This window comes from Notamacropus eugenii, chromosome 6, assembly GCF_028372415.1.
Source record: "Notamacropus eugenii isolate mMacEug1 chromosome 6, mMacEug1.pri_v2, whole genome shotgun sequence".
Lineage (NCBI taxonomy): Eukaryota > Metazoa > Chordata > Mammalia > Diprotodontia > Macropodidae > Notamacropus > Notamacropus eugenii.
The window spans coordinates 53,310,007-53,325,489 of NC_092877.1; the positions used below are offsets into that span (position 1 = coordinate 53,310,007).

The 15,483-nt window shown below is 35.2% G+C and overlaps 1 protein-coding gene across 2 annotated transcripts in view; it reads left to right on the forward strand.

Moving 5' to 3' along the window:
- Nucleotides 1-15,483, forward strand: part of HTT (huntingtin) — a 220,444-nt gene that overhangs the window by 38,606 nt on the left and 166,355 nt on the right. Inside the window, exons 8-11 of one of the 2 annotated variants that reach the window (XM_072620070.1) lie at nucleotides 1,692-1,870; nucleotides 6,512-6,716; nucleotides 9,605-9,652; nucleotides 13,513-13,593. In XM_072620070.1, the coding sequence (XP_072476171.1) occupies nucleotides 1,692-1,870; nucleotides 6,512-6,716; nucleotides 9,605-9,652; nucleotides 13,513-13,593 (513 nt within the window). The remainder of the gene's footprint in view (nucleotides 1-1,691; nucleotides 1,871-6,511; nucleotides 6,717-9,604; nucleotides 9,653-13,512; nucleotides 13,594-15,483) is intronic. The other variant, XM_072620071.1, reaches the window with a different exon arrangement.

The window sequence follows — 15,483 nt, forward strand, 5'->3', positions numbered from 1 at the left end:
TATCTCTCTAATCAATAGTGATTTAGAACATTTTTTCATATGACTATAGGTAGCTTTAATTTTTTTCCTCTGAAAACTGCCTGTTCATGTCCTTTGACCATTTATGAACTGGGGAAATGACTGAAAGTCATACTCTTAAACTAGATTTTATGAAAACTTTGCCTGCTTTGTGCATCATAGCACTTGTCATTTTCTGACTGGTTACTATTAAATATGAGGAGGCATTATGATATAGAAAGAGAGGTGGCCTTAGATCCAGGAAGACTTGGGTTTAGATCCTGATTCTGACATATAGTGGCTGTGTGTTTCTGGGAAAATCACTTAACTTCTCCTTATCCTGGGCCACTCTTTAAAACTAGAAGTTGCATAGAATGATCTGACCTTTCCTGGTACTGGGGGCTTTGTCATATAGGAGTCCCCTCTACTATTGAAATTACAGGCGTTGTCGCTGTCCTTATAGATGCTGTGTTGTAAAATTCCCAAGGGCTTAATGATGCCTGCAACTCTCTTCACCATTACTTGAAGGTTGTTGATTTTGGCTTAGAGATGCTGCTTGTATTCTTTATTTTTTTTCTTATAGTTTTCTTTCAAGACTCAACTCAGGTGTCACTCTTCTGTGAAAGGTTTCCTTATGTCCCCAGCTGAAAATAATTTTTCTCCTTCAGTTTTTCTAGATCACTCTTTTGCTGTTACTGTTTTATACTTCTTTGTGTTTGTGTTTTCTCTTTTTTCATAGAGGGTAATCTTCTTGTGGGAAGGGTTTCTGTCTTATTTTCATCTTTATCACCCCAGTGCCTAGCAAATAGCTATTTTAAAAATGTTTGTTGAATTGAATTTGTGCAGTCAACTACAATAAATATAACCCCAAATAAAACCCCAAATGGGAGAATGGGGATTTTAATTCTTTAATTAAAAATGTTTCTTGTTCAAGACCATATACTATGCTTAGTGGAGTATTCAAAGAAGAATAAGGCATAGTCCTCCACCTCATGGAGATTAAGGCTTAGTTGGAGACATGTTACATACACAAAAAGTTGTATTACAAGCAAGACATAAGGACATAAAAAAGGTACAGAATTCTCATGTAGTTCTAGGGATGGAAAGATCACTTTCAGCTGGGGAAACTGGAAAACTTTTGTCAAAGTGAGATGATGTTTGAAGAATGGGGAGTAATTGGACAAGCAGAGTTGGTGGGAAAGGGCGTATTAGGTGGAGAATAGAATATATACAATGAGAAGCTCTTGTTTAGTTCATAGATATGATAAAGCCTGTTTGAAGTCTAGACCCATACTATGAATGGGTTTTGGTTTGAGTCTAGTGATAGGTCACATGCACATGACTTGCTCTTCAGCAGAGATGTCAGCTTGTGGGTGGGTGGGGGTCCGGTAAAACTCCTGAGCCCTAACCAGATTAAAAGATAATTGGGAAATATATAGTAAAATAAATAAAAAGAGCACAATGTAGATATTGTCAATTTATGATTTCCTGTGTAAGTGTAAGACCCTAAGGGATCCATTTCTATTTGAGTTTGACACTGGCGCTCTTTACAATAATAGGAATGTTATTTTTATCCATTAATGCCCTCCTTTAAATGGAATACTTCTGTGTTTGTCAGTCTCCTTTTCAAAGAGATGTAGAACTGTGGTGAAGCTATCAATCAGACGCTAATGACTTTGCTTACTGTTTTATAGGCTTACTAGTTCCTGTTGAGGAGGAGCATTCTACTCTTTTTATTCTTGGAGTATTGCTCACATTGAGGTATTTAATCCCCTTGCTTCAACAGCAAGTCAAGGACATGAGTTTGAAAGGGAGCTTTGGTGTCACACGTAAAGAAACTGAAGTCTCACCTTCTACAGATCAGCTCATCCAGGTAAACATTGTCATTCTGAAATAACAAAGAAAATTCAAAATATTAACTGTCTGAATCGCCGAGTAAGGAAAGCTTTGAGTTATGTGACTAAGGATCAATCAATCAATCAAGAAGTATTTATTAAGGACCAATTATATGCTTCATTCTGTGTCACTTCATATAAGTCTTCTCAGGTTTCTCTGAAATCATCTCCCTCATCGTTTCTTAGAGCATAATACTATTCTGTCACATTTTTATACTGTCACTTGTTCATGGGCATTCCTTCACCTTCTCATTCTTTGCCATCTCAAAAAGAGCTAGACATATTTTTGTATATTATTAGTTAGAATTTGTTAGATTTAGGACTGATCCCTTTCTTAATCTGTCTTCCCTCTAATTCCTCCCCCACCCTTTCCCTTTCTCCCCTTTTCCTTCTATTTACCTGTTGAGTAGAATGTGTTTTTGTACCAAACTTTGTGTGTGTGTGTGTGTGTGTGTGTGTGTGTGTGTGTGTGTGTGTGTGTGTGTGTGTTTCTTTTCCCTTTTGATAAGTTCAGATGTGAGTCAGGGTCAAATGTCAGTTGCTTCTTGTTTGTGTATATGTCTACTGGTGTACCCTGATTATGTGGGATAATTGTCTCTAACCTTCCTTTTCCTTCCCTCCCAATGTATTTCTCTTCCCCCCTTTCCATTCTTCTCTTAAGATCATCCTCAGGTCATCTGTCTAATTAGACTTCCTCTGTGACCCCAGAGAATGACAGAGTTCCCCGGGATCTCTTCTCCTCACACCCCTCCCCACCCCCCCATTTGAATATGAACAGTTTATTCTTTTCATTTTTTCTTCCTGTGTTTGCACTTCAGAGTTTCTACTTTTTGTTTGTTTTTCCCCTGTCAAGTCCTCTTTTGTTGAAGCTCTATTTTTCCCTTTCACCTAATAAAGTTAGCACAGTTTATTGGTCCATAGAAAGTGCTTAATACATCCCTTATCTGTTAGTCTGTCTATGTCTGTCTGTCTGTCGATCTGTCTCTTTTTCCCTCTATTCCTCTCCTACTCCAACTTTATTTGGGAAACAAGTGATGATCACAAAGGGGTGACCTGACTCCATCAAAAATAAGTGATGGAAACACCCAGTTTACCTGAAAGGTTGTAATTCAGAGTGCCTTGGCTTACTGAAAAACTACAAGATCTGTCAAATCATTGGATTTGAAACTGAGTTTGAAACTGAGGAAGGCTGGAACAGATGTAATTGGGCTCAGTTACTACCAAAGAAAGGTTTTAGTTTTTTTTTTTTTTTTTACAGCTTATGAAATATGGCTACATTTCCTTTTTTGACAGGGTTATTGAACTGGTAGATCAGGGCACTCTGTAGTTACAGATTTTAATTAAGTATTTGAGAAAAGCCTTCCATGCTGTTCTTTGCGAAAGATGCAGAAATGTATAGTAGACGGTAGTACATTTAGATGGATTTGGAAATGTTAAAAAAAAATTTTTTTTTGTACTCTGAACTAAACAAACAGATAAAACCAGCATTTCCATTTACAAAGGGTAGCTGATGTTCTGTATGAAACAGTGTGCTACATGTAGTTTGCTTTTCTTTTTAAGCATTTAATAAATATGATGTTACTTTCAAACCTTTCTTTAATGTCTGCGATTCTTTCTGAACTTCCTTCTTTTCTCATCTGCATTTTTGAAATGCTTCAATGCCTTTTTTTTCCTTCTTTTTGGATAATACTGTTGCTAGTCCTCTTCTTTCATCTACTCTAAAATACTTCCTCCCTCCTTCTGCCCACATTTTGGAAAAAAGAAAACCCTTGTTACAAATATGAGTTGGGAAACTTTCTTTACTTCTTAGAAGAGGCACATATATCAGCAAAGGGTCCCATGACTGTGTGTCAAAGATTGGAGGCCAAACTGAAGTTAAAGAATTATATTAGGGAATCTTTTCTGGATAGTAAAGCATTTCATAGCAAAGGAGCATGGTAGAAGAAGAGTTGGATAATAGTCTACCAGAAAAAAGGGGAATATTTATATTTTGATTGGCAGGATTGATAAGATTAAGAGAACATCCACCTGTCCACGGATAAAAGGCAAGAAGAGACCAGATACTTTTACAATTGTGAAAGCAGTTCTTTTAGACAACATTGCAACGTTCTCTTATCCAAAGACAACAAATAGTTTTACGGTAGTGGATAAGACTGTCCACCCCACATTCTTGCATAGTGGTTGGGGACTTTCTAGTGTTAAGTCACCAAGTGGTTGGTGGATTTCTATATTGATAATCCATCAAGATGTCACAGAATAATTGTGTTTCCTGTTTTCCACAAACACACATAATCAAGCAAAACAAGTCCACATCTTGGCCATGTATGAAAATTCTTACTTTTTATCCTGAGATCATGACCTCTTTGTCATGAGGTGGGTATTATATTTCATCATGGGTTCCCTGGAGTTGTGGTTAGTCGTTTCATTGACCAGATTTTTTGAGTTTTTCCAATTGCTTTTTTTGAGCTACATTGTCATTGTAAAAATAGGGTTTTGCTTATATTCACTTTAATCAACACCATTCCTACAAGTATTCTTTGATGCTGCTGGAGCTATATTAATGACTGCGTCCAAAATGTAGTTTATTATTTATTAGTGGATCCATGTCAGCTGGAAGGAGAGGTCCATTGGGCTACCCAAGGAATACATGCTTGGCTTTCTGCTATTTAACTCTATTAACAGAAAGGCTAAGTTTAGGGAGTAGACCTCTGATTTCATTGGTTTAGCAAACTCTTTGGTGAGGAAATTCCCTGTACTAATACAGGTCAAACTTTCTCTGTTACTTAAAGTCTTAGAGAATTTTCCAGAACATGGAGAGGTAAGTGACTTATCCACATAGCCAGGATGGCTCAGAAAATGGGACTTACACCCAGGTCTTCTTTTCTTTTCAACTAGCTGTCTTTCCATTGTGCCTCTTTGCTTTTTGTCATTATAAATGACTTGGATAAAAGGCACATTGCATGCTTACTAAATTTACAAATAATTTAAAATTGGGAGGGAAACACTGGATGATAGTCAAGATTTGAAAAGTTCTTGACAGACTGGATTATGGGCTGAATCAAATGTTACATTTAAGAGGGAGAAATATAAAGGCAACTAACAATCAAAAGATCAAATAAACATGTCTGTTTAGATAGTGATTTGTCTTTAAAATATATGTGGGTTTTAGACTATGGTAACCTAAGTATGAGTGAACAGTGTGTTATGGCAGCTAAGAAAACTGATGTGATCTTAGGTTTTGCTAAAGAAGTGATAGTTGTGCTGTTCTATTTTTTTATTCATACCATATTGGAAATTTATGTTCAGTTCTGGGAATTACATTTTAGGAGGGAAATTGATAAGACAGCAACTAAAGGAGTAGAACCAGGATAATGAAAGGCCTTTTGCTAATGATATCAGAATGAATGAATGACAGAATATTAGGTGATGATGATGTGCCAAGCATTGTACTGAATGCTGAGGTTACAAATAGAAAAAGTAAGATAGAGTCTCCTGTGCAGGATGTCACACTCTTCGTTCAGGTTGGACAGCCCATAAAACAAAGTCAGGCCAGATGGAAAGGCTCAAAGGTGTTAAGGAAACAGCAGTAGGGTGGGTAGAAAGATCCAGAAGTCTTAAGGGAGCAGTTTAGGAGGAAGTTTTAGGGAAGATAGTAAGGCTTGGTGGTTCTGCATTTCATTGGAAGGAAAATTGTTGACTTACCTTATACAAGCTCTGTGAGTAGCCTAGGAAAAGAAAATAAATAAGGATGGCCAGGTTTTCCACTCCTTCATAGGTTTTGGGCTATCTGGGGGAAGTAACCTAAGGTCGGATAGAATAGGGGAGAAGGACCTGGGAATGTTTATCTTGGAGAAGAGACTTTGTAGATATGTAGCAGTTTTCCTCAAGCATTTGAATTTGAAAGGCTGACTTGTGGAAGAAGGGGCTTTAGACAAATTTTATTTATCCTCATAGGGCAGAACTGGGAGCCATGGGTAGAAGTGTAAATAGGTAAATATAGTCCCAGTATAAGAAAATAGTTCCTAAATATTAGAGACATCCATTAATGTAATGGGCTGCTTTTGAGGGATATGAGACACCCCCTTCCTTCAAGCAAAGCTTGGATGACTTCTTTTTGAGTGTGTTGAAAAGAATATTCTTTTACAAATAGGATTTGAACTAAATGGTTTCTGAGGTCCCTTCCAACTATGAAATGCTATGGTTCTGTGATTTCTTTGGGCTTAGATTCCTCTTCAGTAAACCTAAGGGATTGAACTACATGATCTTTAAAGGTCCCTTCTAATTCTTAAAATCTATAATTCCCTTTTTGATATTAGTTATTCTATAGGAACAAAGCACTTAGTTTTTTTGAGATACATATTTTTCTTCACAATAATTGTAAGTTTTATACTAGTAGTATTGAACTAATGATATAGTTTACTGTATTATCTTAGCAAAATCTTAATATTAATTCATATAACAAGAAGTCACTTTGAGTTAAGGGTTTTTGATTATTAATGTTGCTCTCAGCTCTTATAATTTAGTTAACTGAAATTAATGAACGTAAAGCTAACCTTCTTCCAGACCTCCTCCCACCAAAAAAATGAATGAATATTCCACTGTGCCTTTTTTGTTCTTAGGTATATGAATTGACTCTGCATTACACCCAGCACCAAGACCACAATGTTGTAACTGGAGCATTAGAACTATTACAACAACTTTTCAAAACACCTCCAGCCGAGCTTCTTCAAGCCCTGACCACTGCAGGTGGAGTTGGACAGGTCAATGTGACCAAAGAGGAGTTCAGTAGCAGAAGTCGTAGTGGGAGTATTGTGGAACTTATAGGTAGGTTATTTGGAATGTTAAACTTTTCAGTTAATATCTGCACAGTGTACTTTCCAATATTTCTTAGTAAGCATCAAATTACATCTCATTTTGTTAAGATTCCTTTTAACTTGAAATAACATAATCCAGCATACTTTTATATACTTTAATATCATTAAAAGCCCAATAAAATCCCCATGCCACTCTGCTTGTTAGTATGTTAACTAACACAGTCTTAATTACTTGATAGACTTATGAAGAATAATTCCAGAAACCTGGAGTTTCAATACTGTTTATAGTTTCTCCCTTTATAAGAACTTCCACTTAACAAAATTGTGTGTGACCTTCTGTTCTATAAAATCCACTGGCTCCTTGTTACTTATAGATGCAGATGCATTCTCTTCTGTCATTTGAATTCCTTCACAACCTAGCTTCAACTTACCTGTCCAGGCTTATTATATTTTATTTTCTTTTACATATTCTAGCGTATAGTCAAACTGACCTTGCTATTCCTTAAACACAACATTCTTCTCAGATCTTAGGCTTTTGAGCTTTCTCAGTGATAGAATATACTTAATTCTTCATGTCTGTTTTTTAGAATCCCATATTTTCTTACAGCTAAGCTCAAATGTTACTTCTTATGAGAGACCTTTCTTCATTCCTTTTAGCTGCTATTGCCTTCCTTTCAAAATTACCTTGTATTTAGTGTATTCCTAAATGTGTTCAATATAATGTAAATTCCTTGAGGACTGGGACTGTTTGACTTTTATATCCCCAGCGTCTAGCGTAGTGCTTAGCACAGAATAGGAGCTTAATAAAGGCTCGTTGACTGATGGGTGTGTGTTCATATTATTAATTTATACTTTAATATTGTCAGTTACCTATGGAACAACTCTTAATTTAGGTATTGCTAACACTTATGTATCTTACTCATAGTGCTATCAGAATGTTTTGTATTAGTAGCAATGTTCCTTTTGATATGTTCCTTTTTATAGTTGCTCCTGTGGCCAATGTAGCTGACCCTGTGGCCATCCATGAAAAGCCAAGTTTCTTAGTAAACAGGATGTTTATGACCCAAGACTATAAAAGCAGGTTTATATCCCCTTTGTATGTTTGGTTCTTTGGGTTTCAAATTGTATTTATTTTGGGACCCTATTTTACAAAGTCAGTAACTGCTTTTTATTTAATTCTGTGAGCTGGAGGCAGGCCCATTGTTGGCCAGCATTTCAGTTTTCCTTTGTGATTCTCCTATTTTCCTTTCTCTGCCTTAATATCATCTCTATTGCTTTATCACCTTACTTCCCCACCCTTAAGGTTGCCCACATTCTAAAATTACTTTGTTCTACTCCCCAAATAAAGTATTACATATTCTCAGTAAAGTTGATCTCAACTTGATTTTGGGGGAAAAGTAATCTGACTAAATGAATTTATTCTAGGATGTTAACAATTATTGGCCTTTACTTTTTTCAGGGTATTTGCATTTCAAAAGGTTTTTAAATTTTGATTGGTGGACTTTCTGGGTTTTGTGACTCAATAAAGAATTTTATGTACTATGGGTGAGACATTTTGTGGCTTAACCCCTGTGGGCGGGAGGTGAGGAGGTCACCTTGAGCTATGTGAGTCTAGCAGTGTTCAGATGTTTGGAAAACAAACAAACACTGTCTCTGTAGTTGAGTACCTCTGCTAAAATCCTGGGTTTACTTGTTTCCTTCTTGACTTTGGCAGTCAGTTTTCTTTGGACTTCAGTTTCACGTATAAACTTGAGTTAGAGTAGATAATTTCTTGCTGGCTTTAAATCTTAAGATACTGTAACACTTTCTGTCCTCTCCACTCAGCAATTCTTTGGAGTGCAATAAGAATTTGTGTACCTTGTTATGAACAAAGGACTCTGCTACAAATTGGGGATGAATCTACAAAAAATTGGTTTCTGCCCTTAAGGAATGTATATTTTGCTTGAAATGTCTCCTTTGTCTCTTATCAAATAACCTCAGCAAAACTCACTTGACCGCTTTTTTCCTACTTTACCTGAAGTTCCTGTCCTGTATTGTTTCTTTGTTCTTCTGGATTTTGACCCTAGGTCTCTGTTGTCTAGTTACATTCCAGGGTGATTGATGTGTTCCTACCTTGGGGGATGTAACTATAAAAACCATGTCTCATCTGGAAATGCCTCTCTTTATTAGGAGTCTTACTTTTGGGTCCTGGCTGTTTACATAAATATTTCCATTAAATCCTTATCCACCAGCCTCTGCAGTAACCAAACTTTGTTCATTTATACTCTTTTGTTTTTTGTTGTCTTGACATGTTTAAGCAAATTAGAAGAAAATTGGCTGGAATTCCAGTAATTGCCTAATTTGAATGTAAATATCACCGTTAATTCAGCATTAAAGAGGTGAACCAAATGATAATAATAGAAACTAATATTTATATAGTGCTTACTATGTATAGTCCTGTACATTGAAATATGTTTTTATGCATGGAATGTTTGTCTTCATGAACAATTAATTTGGAAGATTGTTAGGATTTATGTTTTTTTAACCAAAGAGGATTTATTCTCCAGTTAATTAGTCATATTGTATTTAAACTATTTATCTGTTGGAGATCAAGCAAATGTCCTAGTGTTTCTGATATTTTGTAAAATGGTCCTGTCATGTAATTACCTAACTGGTTTATTTATATCTTGGGTCACATCTAATTTGTGTTCAATAGTTTATTATGTTTTTATGTAATTTTGAGATTCTCAAACTAGAGTACAATAATATTTATTATATCCTTAATCACAGTATATGGAATATATTTGCTATATTCTGATTTGCACGAAATCCAGCTTTTTTGAAGCTTATTAAAAATTCTTTCCTGATTTCAGCAGCCCATTTTCTTACTTTTGATCTTTTGCTCTTTATGATTTGCAGCTGGAGGGGGGTCTTCATGCAGCCCTGTTCTTTCAAGAAAACAAAAAGGTGATTATTTTAAAAAGTCAGAGTCTTGTGTGATCTTATTATTTTCCTTTTTTTCATAATATATTGGACTCTGTCTCCATGATTTATTTTCTTTCTCTATTTTCATAATACTTGGACTCTGTTTCCATGTCTATTCTCAGTAATATTTTTTTTAACCTTTAAAAATATTGCTGAAATCATTGATAACTGGGCCATAATAGTTTTGCAAATTTGTCTTTATTTTCAATTTCTAATGTTATAGTTAATCTTCTTGGTTCTGTGTTGCACAAGTATACCTGAAGTAACTTGTGCCTATAGGTTTGACCAAAATAGTTAAACAATAACTTACTTAAGGCATTATAAGTAGACCCCTATCATAAATCAGTTCTGTCCAACCCAGTTATTCCTGGGTGCCTCTGTCCCTCTGGTCAACATACCTTGTCCAGCCTAATGTTCTGGTTCTCCTATCTCCCCTTTGCTCAGGTTTGGCCTGGAATTAGGATTCCTTGCTTTAGTCTCAGGTTGCCTTAAAAGCCAGCTATTTGTAATTTTTGTAGGTTCAATTTTGTATTCACAGGAACATTATTTCCCATTTGTGTAGCATTGTTACTTTGAAAATAACTGCCCTGTAATATAATTCTCTTAAGGCAATGTTCTTGTGGAACTAATTAATAATGTTAAACAGGTGTGCTTCTATGCTCTTAACTTCTTTTTATCTAGACAAATAATACTTTCAGGTATTTTTTTTTTCCTGTTTACAACTCTAAGAATCTACTGTGTTTGTTAAATCAAAGCCCTGTTATCATTTTATCAGCCATATTTTGAATATCAGATACCAGATTTTTTGTGCAAAATATGTTAATTTGACTGCATCAACTAATGCACATCTAATCTATTGATGTGCTTGTATGTGTCATAAATCTTTGAAATGCCATTCTCAGTTTCTTATTGAGTCTGAATGCCCTTTTATTTGAAGGGCATTCTCTCATTTTCTACTTTGAAATCTTGAAAGAATGACATTCTTTTTTCATTCATTTGTACATTTATAAAACATTTGTTAGGTGACTATTGTGTGTCATGTAGGTTGCTTTTCATATGATGGTTTGTAGGTCTTATTTTCCAGAGGGGGTTACTATTTTATAGATGAGTCTTTGCATGGCACTATGGGTATGGATTCAGAAAAGTTTTTTCCATTGGTTAGTAATCCAGATATTTCATAACTGTTGTGCCATTGTTGTTTTAAGTTCTTGAGATTCATAATTTAATAGCTGATATTTATATATGCTTACCATGTGCCAAGCATTTTGCTAAGTGATTTATAATTATCTGACTTAATTCTCACAACAACATTAAGAGGTGCTGTTATTATCCCTATTTTACTGTTGAGGAAATTGAGGCAAACAGAAGTTTAGTGACTTGCCCAGAATTACACAGCTAGTGGGTGTTTGAGGCCGAATTTGAATTGAGGTTTTTCCGATGCCAGGCCTGGCATTCTGCCCACTATGCCATTTACCTGCCAGTTTCAAAGATTTGTTGTTACTCTTTTTCATGTTTTAAAAATACTTACTAGAATCCCTTAATTTTTTTAATGTATATTTTATCTTTTCTTGATTTTCTTGGAAGTTGAAGTTTTTTGACCCCTAGGGCAACCAAATCATTTTGTTACTCATTTGTTCTTGTCTTAGTGTAGTCAATTTTTCTTCTAATGATGACCTGTGAAGTTAACTGGAAAATGATGAGTAATTAGCAAACCAGCTACTGGTGTTTGCTGGACTAGTAGTTTAGGTTCATTGTTCCTGGTGGTAGGACAGAAGAAATTATCTTCACCTTCTTCTCCAGAGGATTTAAAAAAACATTATAATATAAAGTTGTCATCTTTTAGTATTGTTAAAAACTTGAGTTTTCTGCTTTGAAATTTTCCCTAACCTGACTAGTTAAAGGACTTGTGGCGTTCATGAAATCTTAGCCGCATTCAGCACACCATCCACATTCTATTATTGCCTGAATTGGGGCTTCTCTGCATTTTTCTCTTTAGTAATGTTTTATTTGTATAGTTACATGTCATTCACTCATTTAGAGTAATGCATTAGTTTATTTAGTTTAAAAAATTCTTTACTGAGAGGCTCACCACTTGGTTGGTGATAGGGTGACAGTTTTTTTGGCCGTTGCAGCTTTTTGACAGAGGAAATGTGCACATTGATGAAATCACAGGTCCCTGAGGTATTGAAGATGTTTTAAAATATTTATTCTGTCTAATTCTATATGACACAATAAACCTACATTAACCACTATTTACTCTTAAAAGTTAATTTCTACATCTATGGCATCTTCTTTATTACTCCTTCTGTATTCCTCTTTTTGTTCATTTCTTGGTGTGTATATATGTGTGTGAATTTTTTGCTTATTAACATTTTATAAAGCAATTTTAAAGCAAGGAATTCTCACAATTATTTGAACAGTATCTGCTAAGGAGAAGTGTTTAGGTGGCATCTGTATGAAATTCATGATTACATAATATAAAGTATCTTGCAAACCTGAAGGATTATGTCAGATTTTATTGTTATTATTTTAATCCTAGGTAATGATAATGATAATACATAACTTTGAGTTTATCTTTGAATTCCTGTTTTTTCCTGAAAAACAATTTGTTGTCAAGAACTGTCTGAAAAATATTTTAAAATAATTCATGAAATCTGAAGCCACATTTAATTGTAATTTCGCATTCACTTCCAGAGATATGTAGATTCTGGCTGTTATAGTTTGATTTTGGCAGAAATCAACTTAATTTATAGAGATTATAAATAAAATTAATCTGGTGAAATCAGCTCTTGAGAAGTGACATTTCTAGGTCTAAGAGAATTGTATCTTTATCAGTGCATCCATATTTTATCATTTAAAAAAAAATTATCAGTGTCCTTTGTTTACACGTGGTATAGATTCCATGTCTTCTCTCATCTTCCACACCATTCCCTTGATACTTCACTTGTAACAAAGCAAAAACAGTGAAGCAGCACCAATTGATGCAGAAACCATCTGTGTCTGTCAGTCTAATCAACATTCTTCACTTAGTCACTCATCTTTGCAAGGAAAGCTGAGGGATGCATTACATCATTTGTTTATATCATCTCTGTGGCCAGGGTTGGTCATTACACAGAAATTTAATTTAACACTAGTTTAGGTATTTTTCTAAGTTAGCATACATTATTTGTTGGACACTGTGCTATTAAACTATTTTCTCTAAATTCGTGTTGATTTGAATAGTATCCTAAGATCTCCTTATTGTCTTAGGGGATATTCTTTCTGCTAGTAGTAGTAGCAGTGCCTTAATTTTTATAGTGCTTTAAGATTTAAGAAATCTTTTTCTCACAACAGCCTGGTGAGATAGGTGCTGTAAATACAATTATCCCTATTTTGCAGAAGAGGAATTTTCACCTCGGTCCCTTGTTGCTGTCTTCTTGTTTAATGATAGAGGGGAAAGGGGATATGTTTAGATTCTGATAGGAAATCTAAAATTAAACATTTGCACCTAAGGTTTCCTGACTTTGGGCCCAATGTAGTATTTTAAAATATAGTGGTTAATGAGAATAGCAATATTCGTAAGTACTATGTACTGTGAGGAAATGACTTTATAAGCTGTCAAATTCTGTATAAATATTAACTTGTTACCATTAAGGCAGTATGAAAAAGTGAATTAAATCGTCCCATGATTTGAGATTTAGAAATGTACATATTTTGTTTCAAGGAGACTTCTTCTGTTTTTTAGGAAAATAAAAGAGAAATTTTTACCAAGGGGAAATCAAATTCCCAGTTCAAAGCATAGTGCTTAACACTTAGGTACTTAATAAGTAGTTGTTGAATTTAATTACTACATTGTTCATCAGGTAAAGTACTCTTAGGAGAAGAAGAAGGCTTAGAAGATGACCCAGAATCAAGGTCTGAAGTTAGCAGCGCAACGTTTGCAGGTAATTCAGCATTTTAGTTTTATTTGAAAGTTGGTATCTGACTTTTCCATTTTAAATCCCAGACTGTGATCATTTTACACAGATTTTATCTACTGTTACCCATGCTAATATAATAGAAGAAGTAAATTTATTTTTCTAAAATATTAACTCATATTTCCTTCTCTTCTGGCTTAAGTCTTTTGGGAAAAGATTTATTAGATGCATCTCCTGAGACTAATGGCTGGGCACTTTTCTCTGGAGTAGATTCATCTAGTACAATTTCAATAGTCAGTGGAGATCCTATTGTTTTTTCACCTTGGAGTCCCTTGTTTAATGATATTTCCACTTTTTCTAATGGTTAATATATGTCAGTTTCAATGAGAAGTGGTTGAAGACTTGCTGGTAACACTGAGATTAAAATATAGTTTCGTGTAAATTACCCTAGGGTACCTGATTCTGCCAGCACATCTTACCACTTGTATCTTTCTTATGTATCTTTCAAATTATTTTCCTTCAGTCAATCAGCCAGTTGACAATTATGAAACACCTTCTATGTGCCAGTTACTAAACAAACTTTTATTAAGATCTTACTTTGTGTCAGGTACCATGCTAAGTCCTGGGGCTACAAAGAAAAACAGCCTTTGAGGAGCTGTCATTTTAATGGGGGAGACTACTTGGAAATAACTAGGTACATTGGTATTGTTCAGTTGTTTTAGTTGCATCTAACTCTTTGTGTCTCTGTTTGGAGTTTTCTTGGCAAAGATACTGGAGGGATTTTGCTATTTCTTTCTCCAGCTCATTTTACAGATGAGAAACTAAGGCAAACTTGGTTAAGTAACTTGCCTAAGTTCACATGGTTTGAGGCTGGGTGAGTCTTCTTGACTTGCACTCTTATCCATTGTGCCACCTGACTGCTGTAATAACAACAACACAATGTGCCAGTCACTAAACAAACATTTATTTATGAGCATTTTATTTTTTTCTAATTCCATTTAAAATAGTTTTTAAAATTCATTTAAAAATATGTGAGTTCCCAGTTCTCTCACTCCCTCCTTCCCTTCTTCCCGTCCACTTTCCTGAGATAGCAAGCAATTAGATATAGATTGTATATGTGCATTCATGCAAAAACATGTTTCCATATTAGTCATATTGTGAAAAAATAAAGCAACAAAGTTTGCTTTGATCTGTATTCAGACTCTATGAGTTCTTTCTCTGGAGGTGGATATCATTTTTCATCATTTAATCCTTCAGAATTGTCTTGGATCTTTGTAATCCTGAGAATAGCTAAGTTATTCACAACTGATCATCATACAGTATTGCTGTTACTGTGTACAGTGTTCTCCTGGGTCTACCCATTTCACTTTGCATCAGTTCATATAGCTCTTGCCATGTTTTTGTTTTTGTTTTCTTCTTGAAACCACCCCGTCGTCATTTCTTATGGCACAATACTATTCTGTCACAATTGTATACCACATTTAGCCATTCCCAACTGTTGGGCATCCCCTCAATTTCCAATAAAAACAATTTATTAAGGTCTACTCAGTGTTAAGCACTATGCTAAGATACAAAGAAAAACAGTCTTCAAGGAGCCCATATTCTAATGGGAGAGACCACTTGGTACTAACTAGGTACATGGAAGATACACAGATGATAACACAAGGGACAGCCACTATAAAAGCACAGAGTCAGGAGAGAGAGGCTTGTGTGTGACGATCTGCCATGAGCCAGTGTAGCTGCATCATAGAGTATATAGATCAAAGTCAAGTGTGAAAGACTGCAGAAGTAGAGGAAGGGTCCATGTGAGCTCCTTGAGCAGGGATGGGTGTGTGATGTGGGCAGATCACTGGTAGATATTTGGATGATGGACTGGAAAGGGGAAATTCTGGAAGCTAATGCAGTAGTCCAGGAAAG